Source organism: Rhinolophus sinicus, chromosome 1, assembly GCF_057876585.1.
Source record: "Rhinolophus sinicus isolate RSI-liver-muscle chromosome 1, RSI-T2T, whole genome shotgun sequence".
NCBI lineage: Eukaryota > Metazoa > Chordata > Mammalia > Chiroptera > Rhinolophidae > Rhinolophus > Rhinolophus sinicus.
In genome coordinates this window covers 181,087,762-181,113,444 of record NC_142501.1, presented here as the reverse complement: position 1 = coordinate 181,113,444, position 25,683 = coordinate 181,087,762, and the positions used below count along the sequence as shown (strand labels likewise).

The 25,683-nt window shown below is 36.6% G+C and overlaps 1 protein-coding gene across 2 annotated transcripts in view; it reads left to right on the top strand.

Moving 5' to 3' along the window:
• MANBA (mannosidase beta) overlaps positions 1–25,683 on the top strand; it is a 78,928-nt gene that overhangs the window by 15,245 nt on the left and 38,000 nt on the right. For both annotated transcript variants that reach the window (XM_019738927.3, XM_019738926.3), the window contains exons 5-7: positions 4,769–4,892; positions 17,851–18,026; positions 18,813–18,923. In XM_019738927.3, coding sequence (XP_019594486.2) covers positions 4,769–4,892; positions 17,851–18,026; positions 18,813–18,923 — 411 coding nt within the window. The remainder of the gene's footprint in view (positions 1–4,768; positions 4,893–17,850; positions 18,027–18,812; positions 18,924–25,683) is intronic.

Here is a 25,683-nt window from a genome sequence, read left to right as displayed (position 1 = left end):
CCCATTTCCCTCTCCTGCCAGTCCCTGACAACCAACAGGTTTTCTGTTTCTATGTGTTTCACTCTTCTAGATACCTCATATAAGTGGAGTCACAGTATTTGATTTCACTTAGCCTAATGTCCTCAAGGTTTATCCATGTTGTAGTATGTGTCAGAATTTCCTGCCTTTTTAAGGCTGATTCCTGTCCCATGGTAGGCACATACCACATTTTGTTTATCCACTCATCTGTCCATGGACACTTGGGTTGCTTCTACCTTTTGGCTATTTTGAATAATGTTGCTGTGTATGGATGTACAAATATCTGTTTGAGACCCTGCTTTCACTTTTTTTGTATATATGCCCAGAAGTGGGGAATACTGGATTACCTGATCCTTCTAGTTTAAAATTTCTTGCAGGAATTAGCATTTAATTTTAACAACAAATGTAATCATTGGTTTCGTTGTGAAGATACTAAGTGTATTTTTTTTCAGCGCTCGTTAGCTAAAACCTCAATTGATAAATTCTGATGATTTAAGTTAAGTGGTTGTGTTTAGGCTGGATGGATTCACCATTAAATTATGTTTTCTTAAGATAAGTACTGAGGTCAAAATTCTGCCTCCACCTGTTTGACACAACATACTCAGTCACCATGTGTTCATACGACTAACTGAACAGTATGTCACGGAGCAGGCAGTCATTCCATAGAGCACTTGTATGCTGATACTTCTGATTAGACTTCAGCTTTTGTTTTCTACCTTCAGCTTCAAATGGCACAGTGGTTTTAATACTAGAGGTTGCACTTTTCCCCTCTCCTCTTCCGTCTTTAATCTGACATCAAAACGAGGACTTCCTGAATCTTCATGTGAAAAATTTACTTTTCAGGTCATTGGTAAAGGTGTGTGTGTATATATATATATATATATATATATATATATATATATATATAGAGAGAGAGAGAGAGAGAGAGAGAGAGAGAGAGGTATATCATCAGATATATCCATGTAGTATTTTCTCTCTACCCCCTATTCAATTTTTTTGACATTGAAAACACACTTTCAGGTTGTTTAGATAGAACAAAATCCTTTGTTGAAATCAGGAATCAGACCCAGGTTTCTGCTCTCACAGTGTGCAGAAGACTTGCCAGCAAATGACTGCATCTTGGTGTTTCTGGCTAGATTGACCTGATCCAGTGGGAAGAGGCCTGAATTGGAGACCAAGTCAGGAATCTTGGATCTGAATTCTGGCTTTACAAACCCAGAGGGATCTTAGGCAAGTTCATCATTTGTGTACGGAGCCAATCTCTTCCCTTCCTTCCTGATGGTTGATATGAGGATACAGTGAAATAGTAACGTAAATGTACTTTCCATACTCAAACAGTGCTATACAACTATTCAAAATGGAGACTTGTTTCTATAATTACAGACATCTAAGTGTATAAACTGACAAAATGCCTCAGTTTTGCTTATGTGAAGTTAGTGGAGTAGAGGTGGGGAGTAGGTGTAATAAAATGTTACTCCCATCTCTTCTTTGACCACCCCCCTTCTTTCCCCTCTTGTCTCTGCTTCCTTCTCTGTCCAGCTTGGATGGTGGGACCCATCACCTTAGCGGCCCTCTTCACCATATTCCACACCATCCTCTGTGTTTTCCACAGATAATCTCTGGCCACTCCATCTAAAACTCTTTATTCATATCAACCTCCTCCTCTTAAAAGTCTTATTATTCAGGACGCTCTCTGTTCAAGACACTTTCTCTTTTCATTTTTTCCCCTCTCTGGTCTGTCTCATTTATTTTCATTTCTTCAATAACCAGTTGAATTTCCAGTGACGCCTACTATTGTATTGTCAGCCCAGACGTCTCTTCCATCCCAGACCTGATATTCAGTTGTCTGTTTGGCATCTTCACTTGGCTGATTCAGAGGGACCTGAAACTCAGTCTGTCTAACACTGCACTTGGGATCTAAATTCTTCTCCCAAGGTGCCGTGTCTTGCTGAATGGAATACCATCCACGGCAGTTGCTCAAGCCAGAAACCTAAGAGTTATTTTTGACACCTCCCTCTCTCTCTTTTCCCTCCTCCAATTCATTACTAAGTCCTTTTGATGATGTAGATGTTATCTCTTCAGTAGTTCTTGAATATGCTCATGTTCCATTTCTAATACCATGCTTGAGTTCAATCTGTCATCATTTCTTGCATGAAATAGTGCTCTTGTTGCCTACATGGTGTTCCTACAACCTCATTTGCCTTCCTTCACTTAATTTTCCACAGAGCAGCCAGAATGTTCTTTTCAGACAAAAATCATCACAGCACTCCCCTTCTTAAAACTCTTCAACAGTTTCTCATTGCCTTTGGTCTACAGTCCAGAGTTCTTAGCTCTGTCTGCGTATAACCATGTCTGCAATCTTCTCCCACCTCTAGTCTATTGTTCTCTCTTCATTTCCTGGAATGTATTCATACTCTGTTGCATATACTGTTCCTTCTGAAAGGGATGCTTCATTTTCCTCTCCCCTAAGGACACTGGACAAGTGGAACTCGCCCTTCAAGTTTCCATAGAAAAGTCAGTTTATTCAGGCAAACTTGTTGTGACATCCTCTTCCCTCATTATTTGTTCCTTGTCTGTTTTCTTTGTATTTGTGATTATTTATTCAGTGCTTGATTTTCTTGCTGTACACTGTGAACACTAGAAGCAGAAAGACTGTGTCTCTTTTGTACATGGATGTACTCTTAGCCTGACACACAAAAAGCACTTCACAAATATTTTTTGAGTAAGTGAAACCTTGTATTTTCTGAGGTTGTATGAATAGAAGTGATTGGTAGCCCCTGATGGGGAAAATATTCTGCCTTAGAAGATGTTGAATATTTTTTCTTTCCTCCTTCTCCCTCTCCCTAATAAAATAATTCATATCTGAACTTACAAACTTTCCAGTAAATATCCCAAGATGGTTTTCCTCCCGAACATGAGAACCTGATACTTAAGTGGTAAATTTAGACAAATACGGATACTATGAAGTGGTTTTAATTCTTTGTTTTTCTCTGTAATGGAAACAAATTTATCCCTGTCTTAGATAAATACAGAGCTTAGGAAATAATACTTAATTGGAAACAGTTTGGTCAAATCTTCAGGCTCTATTCTACAAGTGATCCACTCAGAAAGATCTTAGTACTTCCTGTGGTGCTTGTTCCTTTTTAAAAGCTGAACTCACAGCCTTGCACATTTTAATTAACTGTGTTTTGGAATACTTTTTCTTTCAAGAAGTAGAAATTAGAAAAATTCTGCTTGAAATGAATTTATTTTAAGGGAACCATCTCTTGCTTTTGAGTGTGAACCTTTGTAAATTAAGATGGAAATTGAAATATTTCTGAAGGGAGAGACAGGTAGCTGAATAAGACTGGATAAGATATTTGCCTCAGCCACCTGTGTGAACTGATTGTTTTTGGGCAGTAAATTCAGAAACTAGGACTTCTGAATTCATAATGGAGGAAGCAGGGATTGGCAAGTCTAGCTAAGGTTTCTTAAACCTATTTATGAAATATCTTTATCTTCCAATGTGTTTCCTCCTTCTTTATAGTTATTACATTTAAGTACAATATTCTTTATAGTTATTACATTTAAATACAAGGGTAGGTTAAGAGTTATTTTGGAGAAGTCTAAAAAGTAACTATTTTGTTACTTCAGTGTAATATGCTTTTGAAGAATAAATGTACATAATTAAATTTTATGTTCCTAAAACATTTCTGCAAAATTTATGCTGCATAGGTTGATGTATTATCTATTGCTGTGTAACAAATTATGCCAAAACCTATTATCTCAAAACAACATTTATTTTTATTTTCTGTCAGTCAGGAACGTGTGGCTTAGCTGGGTGCCTCTGGCTCAAGGTCACACCTGAGGTTACAGTCAAGCTGTGGCCCCGGGCTGCAGTCATCGACTAGGCCTGAGTGTTTGTGCCTAAATTCTCTCATGTGGTTATTGGCAAGCCTCAGACTGGCTTCCAAGCTCACTCCTGGGGGCCTCTCTACAGAGCTGCCTCATAACATGGCAGCTGGCTTCCCTTTTGGACAAGAGAGAGTGGGAGAGGGTGCCCAAAACAGAAGGTGCAGTCTTTTATAACATAATTTTGGAAGTTATCACCTCTACTGGTTAGAAGTGATTGGCTAGGTCTAATCCATACTCAACGGGAGGGGATTCCACAGGGGCATGAATATCAGGAGTGGATCATCGTGGGTCATTTTAGAAACTGTGTATGGGACACACACACACACACACACACACACACACACTATTATGGACTTAATTTTGTGCCCCCCCGCCCCCCGGATTTGTATGTTGAGGTATCAATCCTCAGTGGCTCAAAATGCAACTCTATTTGGAGATAAGGTCTTTAAAGAGGTGACTAACTTAAATGAGACCATTAGGGTAGGTCCTAATCCATTATGAATGATGTCCTTAGAAGAAGAAGAAATTTGGACAGCAGAAAGAGCCAGTAGGGATGTGTGCGTGCACACAGAAAAAACACTACGTGAGGGCACAGTGGGGAAGGACCATGTATAAGCCCAGGAGAGAGGCTTCAGAAAAAACCATCATTGCCAATACCTTGATCTTAGACTTCTCAGCCTCCAGGACTGTGAGAAAATCAATTTCTGTTGTTTAGGCCACCCGTGGTATTTTGTTATGGCATCTATATTAATTAGCAAACTAATATACACTTTTATAACATTTTTAAAAGAAAAGGGTTTTTTATATTTAAATGTCATGATAGTCAGATTCTACTTTTTTTCCTTTGAAATTACAGGAGCAGTGTTCCTTTAGTTGGGACTGGGGGCCTGCCTTTCCTACCCAGGGCATCTGGAAAGATGTTAGAATTGAAGCCTATAACATTTGCCATCTGAACTACTTCACATTTTCCCCTCTATATGGTAAGTCAAGATGTGTGATTTCTTGTTTTACTCTTTTAAGCCTCTTCTGTGTCATAAAAAATTGAGTTTATAATTTGAATATATAGATTTATTTTTCAGGGACTTATTTTAAAAAAAATTGTGGCACATTAAATTAAAAATGTGAAAAATATGTACAGACTGTGATTTGTCATGAAAATGTACATTATAAAGTAGGTAAGTAGGCAGGTAGATACCTTTTAACATATTTTGAAGAGAACAAAAAGAAAAAGAAAGAAAGAAAGAGAGAGAGAGAGAGAGAGAAAGAAAAGCAAGCAGTTGTTTTCCCGAGCTAAGTATTCTTAAAGAAGGGCCTGCTGGTTTGTACTCCGTTTTGCTTCCCCTGTGGTCACTTTCTTCACTGTGCTGAGTTCTTGGTTTGCTCAAATTATCAGGCTGACTTTCTTTCACTGCACATTGTCTCTTCTGAAGGCCATGACGTACCCCCCTTGTTAAGAGTTAAAAGTAAACTGGAAGGCGAACAAGGCATAAAGAAAGTTTTGTAAGGTAAAGAATACTACTTTTGCAGGTGAAGGAACTATTCACAAGAAAGGATCATTGAATAAAAGTTCAGAAATCTCACAGATGTCAGTGAATCAGTTAAAAGCTGGTCAAATATCTGGTGAGTTCTTGGCTCAGCACTGTGTTTGTTTGGCGTAGAAAAGAAAGACAGTATGTATTCTCATTCCTGCATTTTGTTTGGGTGGGGTGGGGAGATATAAGCAGCTACCAAACCAAACACATTGTGTGATGGGCTTCTGAGATGGGAGCCCCGGGAGTTCAGAAAAATCAAAGATCAGTGAGGATTTGAGCAGCTACGGAAATCGGGGTGAAGGTGTATCTTCCATGATACTTCACGATACTTAGTCCAATTACATGCAGGCCTGACTCAATGAAATCAGTAAGCAAGATGTAGTGTGGCAGTGCAAGACTTCTGTTATCTTTGGGGCTCTGGTGACTCTAGATTGGTATTCAATCAAACCCAGTCTGTGTTTTCTAGAGGCAGAAGATAAAAGCAAATCAGAGATGGTTAATAATTGAGAAGGTCACTGGGTGCTGCTGCCATGTATAAATGTTAAAAAGTTATGAAATTATCTAACTTAACTTGCACCTATAAATGTGGATATTTCAGCTGTCTAGTTTAGTTCTTTTCACACTTTTCTTCAGGTTATATGTTCTTATAACCTAAACTGAGTTGTGCTACTAAAATCGAATAGTGGTTCGTTCTCCCCCATCCCTACCCATAATTTTTCTCAGGTATACATAATAAAGTCTAGTTTTAAGAAGGGGTGTGATTTATTTAAAAGTTACTTATTTAATGGTTTTGAAGCTTAATCAATGTTTTAGGTAGTGAGCCAAAAGTATAGAGTTCCAGAGATTCCTGATACCTGAAAATATTTGGTTAATGCTGCTCTAGTTTAATTAAAATGTCTGAATATGAAGGTAAACATTTCTTCCTGAATATGAGTCATTAGAGTTCAGTTTATTAGTTGCTAATGACTGGGTGAATTTTATTTGAATTAAATTGATTTAAATTATGCTTAAAATTTAATTAAATTCCATGTAATCATTTCCCCATATCAATTACATTTTTAATGTCTTATGACTACAGTATATTTTGTATTTAACATAGAGAAAAATGTTTCCTGTTTAGAAGATGTGCCCTGTGCATATTAAGCAGTAATTCTTTTCGATTAATTCTGTAGATTTCAATTTGGTTATTTGATGTAATAAAGAAAATTGAAGCCTAACCTTATGAAAGCATTAGGAAAGGAGCTTCTTTAGTTTTTTTCTGAATTTTTTTCATCACTGAAATCAATAGAAATTTTTAAAAGTTGAAAAATAAAGAGAATAAGCTAATATATTCTGGATACTTTTATGCATTTATTTGGTACATAATATGAGGCAGGCATTGTGAGAGTTACTAAAAATAAAACTAATTAGTTCGTATCAAAAACATACATGTGATTTTTATCTAAAATAAAATATATTAATTTTAAAAATTTAAGTTTGAAATGAGGTTGTTTAGAACTAATGAAAATGGTGGCTATCTCTGGGAATTGATACTACAGATAGTTCACATTTTATTCTTCTGCTCAACTGTTTTCTAAATTTTGATATTGAGCATATATTGTTCCTATAGTAAGGAGGGAAAAGTAGCTAAAACAAACTAATATATCTAGTAATTTCAGCCAACTCATGATGAAGGGCTAACCTAATTTGACTTGTGACACTTTTGTTTTCTCCCTATTGAGGCTAGAAAGAGATAACATTTTTGCTTTTCTAAATGTTCAATTTATTTCTTAATTTAAAATTAATGAGTTTACTACTGAATATCAAATGACCAACCATAATCTCCCAATTTAATTGTGTATAGTATAACAGAAAAGGTGTTAGACTTTTAAAAAATTAACTTGAAATTAATTTGCTTTGTGTGTGTGTGTGTGTGTGTGTGTGTGTGTACACATACATATATACACAAGGTTGGACAATTAAGTTCGCAAACTTATCCTAGAAAAAGTGCTACATACCTCATTGCTGAATATCACTACGGTCACCTTCAAAGTACTCCCCTTGGGAAGCTATACAGATGCCTGCACCTAATCCACCCTTCAAAGCAATTTTGGAACTCTTTTTCTGGAATGGCCATCAAAGCTGCCATCGTATTACCCTTGATGTCCTGAATGTCATCAAAATGTCTTCCTTCAATATTTCCTTTACCTTTGGGTAAAGAAAGAAGTCATTGGGGGCCAAATCAGGTGAGTAGGGAGGGTGTTCCAATACAGTTATTTGTTTACTGTCCAAAATCTCCCTCACAGACAGGGCCGTGTGGGCTGGTGCATTGTCGTGATGCAAGAGCCATGAGTTGTTAGAGAAAAGTTCAGGTCGTCTAATTTTTTCATGCAGCCTTTTCAGCACTTCCAAATAGTAAAATTGGTTAGCTGTTTGTCCAGTTGGTGAAATTCATAATGAATAATCCCTCTGATATCAAAAAAGGTTAGCAAGATCGTTGTAACAAGCTTGCGAACTTGTCAGACCTCGTATGAGTACTGTTTGTATTTCTGTTTTGCATTCTCAGTCCTTCTAATAGTGGTTGCTAAACTTTTGCACTTTTCAATATCCTGTGGTCATTTGTTTGATTTTTGCCTTAACCTCAGCTTCCTAAATGATTTTCACATATCTTAATGTTTAAGATGATAAAAACACATTTGTATTTGAAAACATACTGAGGTCAAAGGAAAACAAGAAATCCTCCCATTATATCATTGGCTCTTGTTGTTTATCTAGATATTAAGATATCATTTCATTGATGTGGCTTTCTTTAAAACCTCATTAGAAAATATTTATTTGAAAGATTCATCTTTAGCCCTGAAATATTCTAATAAGGTTTGAAATAGCAGTAGCTGTTTTAGGACACCGATATTTTCAGTATTTTAATCATTGAAAGATTGACCCTGGTATTGAAAGGGGAAGCTCAGATGCTTTTTACCAATACCTTTGCTCAGAAGACTCTACTGTTTTTTTCCCTTGATCAGGGGATTGGAGACTGAGGCCATCTGCTGGTGGGGGGTGTGTGTGGGGGGTGACGGTGTGGGGAGGTAGGTGGCGGAGGGGAAAGTCTAGGGGGGACTTGGGTTTCCAAGATGTGGTGGGAGGGGATATAGGGAGAAGACAACTGGTGGCGGGGGAGGGAATGCTCCAGTTCCAGAGATTAGGACATTTATAAGCAAAATACTCTGGCCCAAAATGTAGGCCCTGTGTGGTGGTGGTGGTGGTCGTGTGTGTGTGTGTGTGTGTGTGTGTGTGTGTGTGTGTGTGTGTGTGACAGAGAGAGAGAGAGAGAGAGAGAGATTCATTTATTGATCCTCTTCTCTATGCCAGGTCTTTCATATTTGTAACCTGATGTGAATTGTTCACATTAGGCCCTAAAATTTATTAGGGAGGGATGATTGTTTAGTTTTATGAGGTTTTCACAAGGTTACATAAGCATATTAAGCCCAAATATATAATAAGTATGTTCTGATGAAATGCTACATTGTTTAATCGTTTGTCACCATAGTTAGAAAAAAAATGTTATAGAAACGTTTTTTGACATGTGAATCCTCCTCAGGCTTAGGTAGGTGAGCTGTGGATCTTTGAGCTGTGCTTGGGCACGTCTACTGCCTCAGAGATGCTGCCACACTCCCCCACACTCTCCAAACTGACTTGCTGCTTCAGCCTAAAGCACGCCCTCCTCCATTCTGGAGAGCTCCTCTTGAGTTGGAGGAGCGAATCTAGCTCTCAGCTTCACCCTGGCCTGCCCAGCAGAGGCCTGTAACGAAGGTTATTGCTGCCCTTTGCTTACAGCTTAATACGGACAACATAATATTACAGTAGAGCAAAGATTTGTCAGTCTTGCTTAGTGCCTTGTTTGATGCATTCATTTCGAATCACTTTTACATTCATCATTGAATTACATTACCCATAAAATGACAGTATTCACCCTTGAAAATAACTTTAGGGATAGGTAGGTTGCTTGAATAATCTCTGATTAGCTGCCTTGTTGCATAAATAGCTTTCGTTCTCTGAAACTTTCTGATTTATCCTTGTTTTTTGGGGGATTTTGCTTTGTGTCTGTGTTACCTGGATTCCATCTTTGAGGATTTTGTCCTGCTGAGTAGGCAAGGAGTTCTTGCTGCTTGGTAAAGAAGGGGAAAACAGCTGTTGTAACTAGCCGTGAGCCTGCTTTTCAGGCTAAGGCAAGCTGTTAGCACTTTGAAAAGCAACTGCTGAAGTCTGTCCTGTAATTCTAGCAGGAACACAGGAAAATATCCTATATTTGAATTTAAACATTCTGCGGCTTGGTCGTTTCAGTTTGTCGTCCTTACTGTTTCTTCAAATGCCCAGGACTACCTTTTCACTGAAGCTTTTCATCATCCATTAAAGATGCAAGAAGCGAGCAGGCGAGAGGAGGAGCTGTGAGCAGCTCAGCAGGGAGAAGCTAATCAAGGCAGCTGTCTCTGAATAGCTTTTCCCCCCAACGAGATGAAGCATCTTTTTTATCTTACATAAGCAATCTACCAACATTTGCAGATGCATCCCAGGCTGACCTGAATGTTCTTCCATTTCCTTGCTAGTTCTTAACCGCCCAGATGCCATCCTGGGTTCTTAACTGTGACCTTTGGGTATATTTTGTTTCTCTAAGTATTACTAGATTGAATGTCTGCTTTTTTGGGGTGGGGTGTAATTTATCGTGCTTGTCAAGGTTTATAGATAGTAATTATTCAAGAAATACATTTCCACTGGTTGACAGAAATGCTCACATAACTGTTCTCATGCCCTTGTCAGGTAGTTTAGGTTACAAAAATGATGGTTTGACAAATGGAGGAACTGGGGCACCATATAATTATGGAGGGTCAGACACATTCTCTGTTGTTGATTTCCATGTTCTTTCTTTTTTACAAAGATCCTTTTATTAAGAGGATAACATTTTGTTGTTACAGCCCTCCCCCCTTGCCCCCCAAAAAGCTTTGTTTCACATTGAATGTATTTGATTTGGACTTGGTGCTCTGAAAGGGAAAAAGTACCATTGTTTTTAGTTTTCCTCATTGTTCATATACAAATTTAAATTAGTATGTACCTGCTACTGTTTTTTTTTTTTTTTTTTTTTTTTTTTTTTTTTTTTTTGTGGTAGGCACCTCTGAGAGGTTTGTAGAAGGTAGAGAACATTGAAGTCAGGAAACCTGGGCCTTCATCCACTGGCTTGGGAGCTTTTGAGCTAGGTTCTACAATTAGGCCTCAGAAACCTCATCTACAAAGTAACTAGGAGATTGCCAAGTTTCTTCTGCCTCTAAAATTCCATGATTTTCCCTGTGTTTGTAAATTATAGGTCATTACAACCTAGTGAGGGTATAAGTGTGGGAGAATCCACTTTTTCTTTTTCTTTTTCTTTTATACTAACATTGTCATTTCTTTTCTTTTTTTTTTTTTAAAGATTTTATTGGGGAGGGGGAACAGGACTTTATTGGGGAACAGTGTGTACTTCCAGGACTTTTTTCCAAGTCAAGTTGTTGTCCTTTCAATCTTAGTTGTGGAGGGTGCCGTTCAGCTTCAAGTTGTTGTCCCTTCAGTCTTAGTTGTGGAGGGTGCAGCTCAGCTCCAGGTCCAGTTGCAGCTTTCTAGTTGCAGGGGGCGCTGCCCACCATCCCTTGTGGGAGTCAAATCGGCAACCTTGTGGTTGAGAGGACGTGCTCCAACCAACTGAGCCAACCGGGAGCTCAGCGGCAGCTCCGCTCAAGGTGCCATGTTCAATTTTAGTTGCAGGGGGCGGAGCCCACCATCCCTTGCGGGACTCGAGGAATTGAACTGGCAACCTTGTGGTTGAGAGCCCACTGGCCCATGTGGGAATCGAACCGGCAGCCTTCGGAGTTAGGAGCACGGAGCTCTAACCGCCTGAGCTACCGGGCCGGCCCAACCCACTTTTTCTTTAAGCTAGACGTATGACTCTATGAAGACTTTGATACTTGAGGCTTAATTACAATCTGTTCTGCTAGTCTTCAGGTGGTTCTCAAGGGCAGCTGCTCTATAATTTAGAAGGCAAGCAATCTACTAGATAGAGTTCAAAACACTGGTTATAAGGATGCTCAATGAAGTTAGGGGAAGAATAGATGAAGTCAGTGAGATCTCACACAAAGAGATAGAAACTGTAAAAAGAACCAGTCAGAAATGAAGAATATAATAACTGAAATGAAGAATACATTAGATGCAACTAGCAGCGTACTAGATGATGCAGAGCATTGAGTCAGTGATTTGGAAGACAAGGTAGCAGAAAACACCCAGTTGGAACAGGAAAAAGAAAAAAATAAATGGCAATAATTGATTTTTTATAACCTCTGGGATAGCATCAGCACAACAGATTGACATCATATAAGTACCGGAAGGAGAGGAGACAGAGCAAGGAATTGAAAACCTATTTGAAGAAGTAATGACTGAAAACCTCCCTAACCTTGGCAAAGGAAATAGACATACAAGTCCAGGAAGTACAGAGAGTCCCAAACAAGATGAACCCAAAGAAGCCCACACCAAGACACATCATAATTATTATAAAATGCTGAGGTTAAAGACAAAGACTCTGAAAAGCAGTTTGTTACGTACAACGGAGCTCCCATAAGACTATCAGCTGATTTCTCAACAGAAACTTTGCAGGCCAGGAGGGATTGGCATAAAATATCTAAAGTGATGAAAAGCAAGGACCTACTCTACCCAGCAAGATTACTCTACCCAGCAAGTTTATCATTTAGAATTGAAGGACAGATAAAGAGTTTCCCAGACAAGAAAAAGCTAAAGGAGCTCCTCACTACCAAACCAGTAGTACAAGACATGTTAAAGGGACTTCTTTAAGAAGAAGAAGAAAAAGAGAAGATCAAATACATGAATAATAAAATGGAAATAACTACATACCTATCAATAATTACTTTACATGTAAATGGATTAAATGTTCCAATCAAAAGACTTAGGGTGGCTGAATGGATAAGAAAATAAGATCCATACATATGCTGCCTACATGAGACCCACTTCAGATTGAAAAACACACACAGACTGAAAGTAAAATGATGGGAAAAGATATTTCATGCAAATGGAAACAAATAAACAAAAATCTGGAGTAGTAATATTTATATCAGACAAAATAGACTTTAAAACAAAAGCTGTAACAAGAGACAAGGACATCTCATATATAATAGCCAAGACATGGAAGAATCTAAATGTCCATTGATAGATGATTGGATAAAGAAGACATGGTACATATATAATGGAATACTACTTGACCATAAAAAATAATGAAATTTTACCATTTGTGACCATGTGGATGGACCTAGAGGGTGTTATGCTAAGTGAAATAAATGAGAGAAAGACAAATACCATATGATTTCACTGATTTGTGGAACATAAAAAACAAAATACATAAACGGACAAACAAGACAGAAACAAATTCATAGATATAGAAAACAAACTGTTGGTTGCCAGATGAAAGGGGGCTTAGGGGACTGGTGAGAAAGGTGAAGGGATTAAGAAGTGCAAATTGGCAGTTACAAAATAGTCATGGGGATGTAAGTTATATAAATATAAGTTATATAAATTTCTATTATGCTGTATGCCTGAAACAAATATAATATTGAATGTTAACTGTAATTGAAAAAAAGAATCTTTTGTCATATCTCCATTCCCAGTACTTTGTCCATATTTGAAATGATCTTGCATTCTACTTCTGGAGAACTGGTGTGATAGGTATTCTCTAGGAAACGGTAACTTGTTAATGCTAGGAGAGATAGGATAGGAAGCTGTATTCTAGAAATCAGTCTTTATTTAAAAGAGGGAGCTCTCCTTAACTCAAAATAGTATTCTATATTTTAAAATTACCAAGTGAAAAGGTGTGACCCGTCAGTACCAGGAAAATTATTCAGACTCTAAGTGTGCTTTTTGAGCCTAAACTACTCAAATTCTCCATGGCTTCTGGGAGGAAGGGTTGAACTTCATTTGGAAGAAGAGGAGAAGGTAAAATATGTTGATATTGTGTATCCAGTGATGACATGATAGGCCTGTGAAGCTTTATATTGGGGTTTTAATTCCACAGCCTTAATTTTTTCATTTAGTGAAAAAAGGAGTTCACAGGATGAGCTCCGAAAGAGTGCAGATTTACTTTAGAACTTTCCATGGTGGAAGCAATGGGAACTGGGGAATTTTGCCAGTAACCTTTGGGAATTGCATTATTTGTCTTCCCTCCTGAGGGCCTTACAAACAGCTAATTCCCCACCCAGAAGTGGTGATAGGAAGCATCAAAGGAACCTGCTTGAACTTGGTGATTATTGGTTGGTAGGCGGTGCTTGCCTAGAGGGCAGAACTAAAATCTTTAGGTTGGTAATGAAAGAAAAGTGGATTTCAAATCAGTGTAAAGAATGATTTGACCTTCATCAAGGCTGGCAAAAAGGGAAGGCTATTTTGTGAGGCAGAGGTTTTTGTCATTATGGATATTAAAGAAAGAATGATCGTTTGAGGTAAATACTCTAGGGTAAGGATCAATAAACTTACTCTGTAATAAGGCAGATAACAAGTATTTTAGGCTTTTGGATCCCATGGCCTGTACTGCAACTGCACAACTCTGCCGTTGGAGTGAAGAGGCCATCAAAGACAATGTAAACAAATGAGTATGGCTGTTGTCTTAGCTTGCTGGGTGGCCATAACAAAATGCCGAGGACTATGGGGCTTAAACAACGGAAATTGATTTCTCACAGTTCTGGAAGCTGGGAAGTCCAAGGTCAAGGTACTGGCTGATTTAGTTTGTGGTGAGGGCTGTCTTCCTAGCTTGTAGATGACCACCGTTCTCTCTATGTCCTCACATGGGGATGGGGGTCAGGGGTGGGTGGGGAGAGAAAGAAAGTATTAAACTTAATTACCTCCTGAAGACCCCCAAAACAATCACATTGGGGGGTTAGGGCATCAACATGTGATTTTTCTTGGAATGGGACACAATTCAGTCCATAATAGCTGTGTTCCAATAAAATTTTATTTATAAACACTAGATGTGGGTCAAATTTGGCCCAAGGACCGTAGTTTGTCAGTCTGTGGTCTAGAAGGAACCAAAACTCATCAGAAAGTAGACTATGTGATCTGTCAGCATACTTCTAGTTCAAAAGTTTTATGAATCTGGGCTGCTGTTGTTGAAGACTCAGCCAAAAGACATATTTGATTCCTATCATAGCTTGATATCACTAAAACAAATGCCCCCTTATGTAATAAGACCTCCTCCCCACTAATAATTCTGAGCACCACTGAGACATGGTTTTTGGGAAATTATTTGGGTGAGATTGATGTAATTTAGAAGTTAAGTGTACAGTCTCTAGTTTCAGATGTCTTAGTTCATATCCAAGCTTAGCCACTTATCAGCTGTGTGACCTTGGGGAAGTTACTTAACTTCTCTGTTTCCTCATCAATAAAGTGATGATGATAATAGAATTTACCATATAGCAATGTTGTGATGCTTAAATAAGGTAATACCTGTTGAGAGCGTAAAACAATGCGTAGCTCATAGTAAGTTCTTCGTAAATGTTATCTATTATTATTTTTTGAAATAAGAGAAGCCAGAGGAAATATGATAGGTAGCTAAAGGTCTTGTAGTTGTCAAAAATTTAGGCATATTTTAGAAAATAAACAGCGTTGGATCAAATTGGAGTTTAAAAACAATAAAAATGCCATAAAGGGAAAACTGAGAAGACATAGTATATACTCGGTAAGAGAAAAGCATCTTTAACAAAAAAGTGTGGTTATCTTGATGTATTTTGGTGTATCTTAGAAAAACTGGGAGGCTGTGGGTGGGTAAACTGCAAAATTGGCTGGATCAGAACAAACCTAATTCATGACTCACTGACTAGTGTTCCTAAGGATGAATCATTTACTAAGTAAAAATAGTTCTTAAGTCCAGGATTAGGTTTACTTCAATGTGCATCAACTCCATCTATACCATTGGCTGATGTGAGATGCAAGTGACAACATGTAGTGTGATCGTCCCTAGGACAGGTGTGCTGTGGTCCTGCATTTGTGAAGAATGCCAATTATGAAGTCTTTAGTCATTGATCAGCCTACAATCTTTTGTGATGATGAAACTGGAGAGTTATCAATCCCTTCCTTGTTTGTAGGAGATGGGTCCCTAAGATATTTCTCAGCTGATAACCTTCTCCCATCTCTTCTTCAGAGAGAAAAACAGAAGCCACTAAGTAGGTATTCCCTCAATTTCTTGCCATAAATCACACAAACTTAAGTGTGTCAGCACCTCCTTTCTGTGGCAGTAAAGAATGAGAACTTTCATTGGTGGCTCTGCCACCCTGGCACTCCAGCCTTTTGGGTACTTTATCACTGGTTTCTCCTGTGTAACCTAAAAAATACGGGCCTGCTTTTCCACCTTGCTCTTGCCCAAAGCTTGCTTTGGCATACTGTCTTACTTTAAAAACCCAAACCAAAACGTAAATCCGATTCTGGAGATACTAAACAATGTAAATTAAATAGATGATGGAGGAAGGGTCATATTGCTCATGTATAATTTAAAACACTACTTCAAAACCCTCTTGAAACATTCTGCTTCCCAAAGTCCCATTCCTTAGGCAGCTGCCTCATCTTTCTTTTCTCCCCACAACCTTCCTCTTCAGCCTTGCTCCCTCTTCCTTTTCTTTTCTTCCTCTCTGTTCCTGGATTTTCCAAGTGACACTTTCCATCCCCTTCTACACAGATAGAAATTTCATGTCTCTCTGCTTCTTCCATTTGCATCCTGGTATATCACTGTCCTGGGGTCCCTAGTGATGTTTTAAAAAAATGCAAATCTGATCATATTATCCTTTTTCATGAAAATCTTCAATGGCATGGCTTCCCATTGATTTAGTGTCAAGTTGCCAGACTCGTCCCATGATACTCCAGCATGAGCGGACCCTGCCTGCCTCCTCAGTCATGCTGGTCTCCCACACCAGTTTCTCCATCACTCAAGCTCTTGGTGAGGCAGTGGTCATTCTCACTCATGGCTCTTCACACTTGCTTTTTGCTGAACTTAGTTAAAGCATCCTTCTGGGGTCAGCTGGATAGTGCTTTTCTTGCCTTCCCTCACCCAGCGTAGGTCAGGTGTTCTTCTTTCCTGTGACTATTTTCTCAGAATAACCTTTTACTTCTCCCATCCTAGTATTATCACACGTTTGTACTTGACTATATCCTATTAGCTCATGAGGGCAGGGCCAAGTTTATCTTTTTTTGTTGTTGTTGTACAATATCAGCCAGGCTGAATGTTCTTTATTATTATTAAAAATATGTGTCTATCTGCTCTGCTGACTGTAGGTATGTGTTATCCTCCCTTGTCATTTGGCTTACATGCTCCACTGTCACATTTTTTTTTTATTAGTTTCAGGTGCACAAGACAAAGCAAAACTTAGACGTTTATCATTAATATCCCTCACACTGTGTGAACCCCCCCCCCCCATCCACTATCCCTCTGTACGTTCCCCAAATTAATTTTCAAAACCACGTGGTCATCTTGTGGTTACCGACTATTTTCTAAACCTCTCACCTTCCCCTTATCCCCACCCCCCCGCCCCTCTAGCAACCCTCTGTTTTTCCTCCATGTCTCCAAAACTGTCTCTGATTAGTTCATTCACTTATTCTTTTCTTTAGATTCCGCATATAAGTGATATCATATGGTATTTGTCTTTCTCTGTCTGACTTATTTCACTTAACATAATGTTCTCTAGGTCCATCCATGTTGTTGCAAATGGTAAGATTTCTTTCTTCTTTATGGCTGTGTAATACTCCATTGTATAAATGTACCACAGTTTCGTAATCCAGTCATCTACCGATGGGCATTTTGGTTGTTTCCAGGTAGGACCAAGTTTATCTTGATCACCATTTCATTCTCATCACTTAGCAAAGTACACTGTGCCTAGAATGTTCTCAATAAGTATTTTTTCAATAGGTAATCTACATTTACAATATATCTTTATTTTTTTCACACCTAAGTTTGTACCTTATTATATGGCTTAAAACCCTCAGTGTTTTTTCTTTATTTTGTCAAAAGGAACAAGTGGGTATCAGTCTTGGAAAACTTACGTTATCTTTTCACTTATAATTTTCTATTTATGCCCTATTTATAAAGTTTTTAAGACTTATGATTGTAATATTTTTAGAGTAGAAGTATATGCAAACTATATAATTTTAGTTGTTCTTCTTTAGGATGAAGGATGAAACTCTAAAGACTAAAAGAGAATTTCCACTGAGCTTTTTATTGCAATAGCATTTGCAGAGCACTTACTAGTTTAGAAGCTGCTTCGGTCTTTTCTTCAGCGAATCCCAAGGAGTGCAGTGATAATGCTTAGCACATTTTATACATATGTATTTATATATATAATTCTTTTCTTCCCTCTTTATGCTGTAGATAACCGTGCCCAGGAGTGGAATCTTGAAATAGAGTCTTCTTTTGATGTTGTCAGCTCAAAGCCAGTCTCTGCTCAGGTGATCGTGGAAATCCCTAAATTGCAAACACAGCAGACATACAACATTGAACTTCAGCCTGGGAAAAGGATTGTTGAGCTATTTGTGAAAATTAACAAGGTGAATGATGGTATTTCCTGAGAGGCGTTAGATGAAAAGCAATACTGTTCAAAAGAAATGGTTAGAAAGAAGGGGCTGAGTGGGAAAGAAAAATGTCGTTTTCCCATTTTCTCCTTTACTTTTAACCACTCATATATTCTGTGTATGTGTGAGCTAAGGAATGATTTTTCCAGGTTTTAAGATTTAGAAAATGGAGAACGTGTTAAATTTGGCATCCTTTCCTCTCAAGGAACTACGTGTGTGTGGTATCTTAATTTTTCTGCAGTATTTGCAGTATTCTAAATCCAAAACACATTCTAAGCATTATATTTAAATACAATGATTATTTTTGGTACTCGTAAATTATTTTGAATATTGGTGTTTATGCTACATGCAGAGTTCTAATTCTAAACTCATGATCATTTAGTAACTCTTCAGACAAAGTAAGAACTCATAACAGTTTCTTGGTCTGGGCTTAAAAGAAGAGTCAACCTCAAAGTCCTTTTCTAAACGTTAAGAATGTACAATAAATGTAAGCTTTAGCTATGGAAATGGGAAGAGTTGTTTTTTTGAATGCCCATGTTATTCTGTTCTTTCCTTTCCCTTTTGGTATATCAATCCATGCTAAACTCCTAGCATGTTGATTTTTCAATATTATCTATGGGTGACATAATTTGGCATAATCTAGGGAGGGAGAGTTATATTGTTTTAGGACCTGGAATTTCTATGAGAAGTTGATATAATGCTCTGAATCATTATATTATTTTACTACAGACTGCTAGAATGACTCATATTATTTCTTAAAAGAATATCACTGTAGAAACTTGGTGGCCTCATGGACATGGAAACCAGACTGGGTACAACATGACAATTCTTTTTAAATTGGATAAAGACTTAAAGTTTAAGAAATCAGCTAAGGTAAGCAAATACTTAAAAATATTTTGTTAAAGAAAGCATATTTCATATTAAAATAACAGTACAGATTTTTGTAGGAAAAGAAAAACTAACAAAACTCCTACATATAAACCCACCACTCAGAGATAATCATTAGTAACAGTTATAGGCATTCAAAAGCTCTGTGTGTATGTGTGTGTGTGTGTGTTTGGGTGTGGGTATATGTATAGTAAATCCTCACTTAACATCAGTAAGTTACGCAACGTAAGCCAAATGACAAATCATGAAATCAGGTTTACCATAGGCTAACTGAGTAAGAGTTAAGTTTCTATTGTACCTCATTAAAACTATAATGAAACAACGTTGAACAAAATGATGTTATTCGAATACTTGCTGTATTTATATTTTTAAATGGATCAGACTTTACTTTTTTTTTGGTTTTTGTTTTCTAATGCAATTTACTTAATTGCAAGTTTATGTAATTTAATTATTTTTTAATATATATTTTTTATTTTTCAATTACAGTTGGCCTACAATATTACATTTGTTTCAGGTATACAACATAGAGATTAGACATTTATGAATGTCTACCTTTTGAAATGATTACCTCAATAAATCTAGTATTATTTTATTTATATTTTTGTACTGTGTTTTTAAATTATATTTTATATCAAAGTAAAACATATCATTTTAAAGCTCAAATATTACTAGGAGATTTATATGAAAAATAGATCCATTGCCCAACCCCTCCTATTTCTATTTCCCACTCCTCAAAATCAATACATTTTAACTTTTACTTATTTCTTCTGCTGTTTATCTTCATTTCCCCAAATAACATGCTTCTACTGGTGTTTTCTAATTTTTCAGTTTTGTATATAGTCAACTGACTTCTAATCTAGAGGAGGAGAATAAAGCTCTCTTACATGATTCTCTGATGACCCCTGCTTGGCCCCCAACGTATACATTTTGCCTTCCTCTGCCCTCCCAATGTAGTCAAAGGCCATTTTTGTTACCTCTGTATTCAGTGTTTACATTATTATATTATGAAAATACTATTCAAAGCTGAACTACATGGTGTACTAAAATTGTATTTCCTTTCTTGTGAAGCTTTCTGTTTTCCTTAGAGTTAATAATTGCCTCTTGTTTCCAGATGCTTTGCTTTTCCTTTCTTTTCCTCTAAATTATATACAAACTCTCTAATGTACTTGAAATACCTTTGAAATATAATCATACTTACTAGGTAATCTATCCATTGTTTATTATTACTATTATTATTATTTTAATTTTTGTCATTTCTTGAAACTCTCTCCTAGAGCCATTTTCTTATTTCCCTGATCTTACTCTCTGGACTTTCTACTTGTCTGTTGTCCTGGAACATGTCATTACATGTTTGTCCAAACCCATAGAATGTACAACACCATAAATGAACGCTAATGTCAACTGTGAACTTTGGGTGATTATGATGTGTCAGTGTAGGTTCATCAATTATAACCACTGTACCACTGTGGTGGGAAATGTTGATAATGGGGGAGGCTATGCATTGTGGGGGTAGGCCATTTCTGTACCCTTCCCTCAATTTTGCTGTGAAACTTAAATTGCTCTGAAAAATAAAAGTACGTATTAAAAAAAAAATTCAGAGAAAAGTGTGAGCTGGGATGTGTAATATGTAATATTTTGCTTGGTTAGTGCATATTTGAGTTCATATACAAAATATTTTACTAATTTTAATATCTTTAGAATTGAAATTTATTCTTTTTAAAATTTGTTAATGTTTTAAAACTGGAGAAAGGATCCAAGTAAAATATGACATCAGTGGTGTGTTTTAGTAGTGGCAGATATTAAAAAAACAAAATACCTTGGAATTCATTGTACTAGCACTCCATATGCTTCATACAGAGATCAAATGTGTGAGTTAATCAGATACGTCTATATAGAAGGTGATAGTGTTGAAGTAAAGAAGTCATTCTGATATTTCTGAATGGTCTGCTGCTGATCTTACAGAAGCTGTCTTGAGACAACTGGATCATTGTTTCATAAACCTCTGTTGTGGTCAGTAGTATCGGAGTGCTGCATATGTGGCCAGTTCACAGTGGAGTCCATAAAAAAACCAAAGAGATTAATCCCAGGTTTTATTTCTGCCTCCTGGAAATTATTCTTTGAAACTTGTGGAATTTGCTCTTTTGGAAACATTTCTTTATGTGTGATGTTTTCTGGACCTTTGGACAAATTTTATTCATTCTTTTTAGTCCCACCTCGTCATTGGAAAAAGCACAGAAAGTCTTTTCTAGACAAGATGGAATGCTCATTATGAAGCTAGGGCACAGTAAAACTAAATTTTGAAAAGTTAATCTGAATTTTGAACTATTGTGTGATCCAAAGAAATGTGGACATGTGAATCAGCTCAGATTTTGTCCTGTGTACAGTTTTTCTCTTCTGAATTATCTTTATTTTTTTTCCTGGTGTAGAATTTTAGATGAAGTCAATCAGATACAAACATATGCGCAAATAGCTGGAATCCACCTTGAATAATGTACAATGAAATAACAAGCTTTAAAATTCTTTGAAGATAAGTGCACAGAAATTTGGGTGAAGACTATTTACTGTGCAACAACAAAGTATAAGGAAATAGACATTTATATAGAACAAAATAATCAAATTTTAAAGAAGAGTGCCAGGAAAAACAACCAAAGATGCTATTGTCACATTACCAGAAAAAATAAAAATAGCAATGTTCTATACCCCAATTATCTTCACCAAGAACTGGATACTTGTTCTAAAGCAATGAGTCAAATGATGTCTTGTTCACTCTCATTCAGCCATTTTTTTCTGATATTTCTGAAGAAGTACTTGAGAAGTGGAAATTTTTTTATTTCAGAGTCATTTATAAGCAGTTTAAATGGATCTCAAAGAAACAAAGACATGGATACTCCTGCATTTTTTGGAATTTAATGTGAAGTGGGATTTTTGTGAATTTCTGCCAAACTTATCTTTATGTCTAATACTTCCCAAAAATATTTGTTTATCTTTGGCTTTGTTTGAAAGAACATTTCTAAATTAAAATTAATTAAAGATGTTTCCATTGACTATGCAAGGATTGATGGAGAAATCTGGCTACATTCTTTGTAAAACATATATATGCAAAGAAGATCAATTTTTACTACATAATAATAATGGGATTGATCCAACAAGAGGACATAACTCTAGTAAACATCTATGCACCACAACATAGGAGCATCTAAATATATAAAACAGATATTGACCAACATAAAAACAGAGATCAATAATAACACAATCGTAGGGGACTTCAACACCCCACTGACACCAATGGACAGATCCTCCAGACAGAAAATCAATATGGAAACAGTGGTCTTAAATGACACATTATACCAATTGGATTTAATAAATATTTTTAGAGCATTTCACCCCAAAGCAGCAGAATATACATTCTTTTCAAGTGCATATGGAACATTTTCCAAAATAGACCATGTGCTAGACCACAAAACAAATCTCAGTAAATTTAAGAAGATTAAAATCATATCAAGCATCTTCTCTGACCACAGTGCTATGAAACTAGAAATCAATTACCAGAAAAAAACTGGAAAACACAAACATATGGGGGGTGAATAACATGTTACTAAATAATGAATGGGTCAATAATGACATCAAGGAAGAAATCAAAAGATACCTTGAGACAAACAAAAATGAAAACACAATGACCCCAAATCAATGGAAAGCAGCAAAAGCAGTCCTAAGAGGGAAATTCATAGCAATGCAGGCCTACCTAAAGAAACAAGAAACATCTCAAATCACCAGTCTGTCTTTAAACCTAAGGGAACTGGCAAAAGAACAGCAAAATAAGCCCAAAGGGAGTATAAGAAAGGAAATAATAAAGATCAGAGCAGAAGTAAATGAAATAGGACCACACAAACAATACAAAAAGATCAATGAAACCAAGAGCTGATTCTTTGAAAAGATGAGCAAAATTGACAAACCTTTAGCCAGACTCATCAAGAAAAAGAGAGGACTCAAATTAATAAAATCAGAAATGGAAAAGGAGAAGTGACAACAGACACAACAGAAATACAAAAAAATTTTAGGAAAATACTGTGAGCAACTATAACCAACATATTAAACAATCTGGAAGAAATTGATAAATTCCTAGAAGCATACACTATTCCAAGGCTGAATCAAGAAGAAACAGAAAATATGAACAGACCAATTACTGCTAACAAAATTGAATCAGTAATCAACAAGCTCCAAACAAACAAAAGTCCTGGACCAGATGGCCTCACAGGTGAATTTTACCAAACATTCAAAAAAGAATTGTCACCTATTCTCCTCAAACTATTGCAAACAATCCAAAAGGAGGGAAGGCTCCAAAGCTCATTTTATGAGACCACTATTACCATGGTCCCAAAACCAGACAAAGACACTACAAAAAAACACAAAAACTATAGGCTGACATCCCTAATGAACATAGATGCAAAATCCTCAACAAAATATTAGCAAACTGAATTCAGCAATACATTAAAAAGATCATATGCCATGATCAAGTGGGATTCATTCTTGGTGTGCAAGTTTGGTTCAATATCCACAAATAAATTAATATGATACACCATATTAACAAAATGAAAAATAAAAGTGATGTGGTCATATCAATAGATGCAGAGAAAGCATTTGACAAAGTCAAACATCTATTTATGATAGAAACTCTTGGCAAAGTGAGAATAGAGTGATCATGCCTCTACATAATAAAGGCCATATGTGATAAACCCACAGCTAACATAATACTCAATGGGGAAAAGCTAAAAGCATTCCCCCTAAGATCAGGAACAAGACACAGTTGCCCACTTTCACCACTTTTAGTCAACATAGTACTGGAAATTCTAGCCACAGCAATCAAACAAGAAGAAGAAATAAAAGGCATCCAAATTGGAAAGGAGGAAGTAAAGTTGTTATTATATGTAGATAACATGATACTATATATAGAGAACCCTAAAGATTCTACTGGAAAACTATTAGAAGTGATAAATTAATTTAGTACAGTAGCAGGATACAAAATTAATATTCAGAAATCAGTTGCATTTGTATATACCAATAACAACGTATTAGAGGAGAAATTAAGAAAACAATTCCACAAACAGTTGCTTCAAAAACAATAAAATATTTAGGAATAAATTAAACCAAGGAAGTAAAAGACCTGTACTCAGAAAATTGTAAGACATCGAAGAGAGAAATTAAAGACGATACAAATAAATTGAAGCATATATTATGGTCATGGATAGGAAGAATTTATATAGTTAAAATGTCATACTACCTAAGGCAATACATAGATTCGATGCAATCCCTATCAAACTACTAATGACATTTTCCCCATAACTAGAACAAATAATCCTAAAATTCATATGGAACCATAAAAGACCCCAAATAGCCATGGCAATCTTCAGAAATAAGAACAAAGTGGGAGGTATCATGCTACTTGACATCAAAACATACTACAAGGCTATAGTAATCATAAAAACAGACACATAGATCAATGGAACAGAATAGAGAACCCAGAAATAAATCCATGCCTATATGGTCATTTAATCTATGACAATGGAAGCAAGAATTTACACTGGGGTAAAGACTGTCTATTAAATAAATGGTGCTGGGAAAACTGGACAAACACATGCAAAGAAAAAATGAAGCTGGACTACCTTCTTACACCATATAAAAGAATAAATTCAAAATGGATTAAAGACTTAAATGTAAGACCCGAAACCATAAAACTCCTAGAAGAAAATGTAGGAAGTAAATTCACAGGCATTACCCTTAGTAATAGTCTTATTGATATATCCCTTCAGACAAGGGAAGCAAAAGAAAAAATAAACATGTGGGATTGATTACATCAAATTAAAAAGTTTTCTTTACAGCAAAGAAAGCCATCAATAAAACAAAAAGGCATCCTACTGAATGTGAAGATATTTGTCAATGATACATCTGAGAAGGGGTTAATATCCAAAATTTATTAAAAAATTCAGAAAACTCAACACTAGAAAAACAACCCAATGAAAAAATGGGTAGAGGACATGAAGAGACATGTCTCTAAAGAGGACATACAGATGGCCAACAGACATGAAAAAATGCTCAATCTCACTAATTATTAGAGAAATCCAAATAAAAACCACAATGAGATACCACCTCACTCCTGTCAGAATGGCCATCATTAATACATCAACAAACAAGTGTTGGTGAGGATGTGGAGAAAAAGGAACACTTGTGTACTGTTGGTGGGATTGCAGATTGGTGCACCCATTATGGAAAACAGTATGGAAGCACAGCAAAAAAATTGAAAATGGTCCTACCTTATGAACCTGCAATTTCACTCCTGGGTATCTATCCAAAGGAATCCGAAACATTAATTTGTAAAAAATATATGCACCCCTGTGTTTATTTTAGTGCTATTCACAATAGCCAAGATATGGAAACAACCGAAATGCCCATCAATAGATGATTGGATAAAGAAACTGTGGTACATTTATACAATGGAGCATTACTCAGCCATAAAAAAGAATGACATCTTACCATTTTCAGCAACATGGGTGGACCTAGAGAATATTATGCCAAGTGAAATAAGTCCGACTGAAAAAGAACAATGCCATGTGATCTCACTTTTAAAGAATAGAATAAATGAGCAAACTAAACAGAAATAGACTCAGAGGTACAGAGAAAAACTGATGGTTGCTAGATGGGAGGGGGTTTGAGATGGGGGAGAAGGAGAAGGGATTAGAAAGTGCAAAAT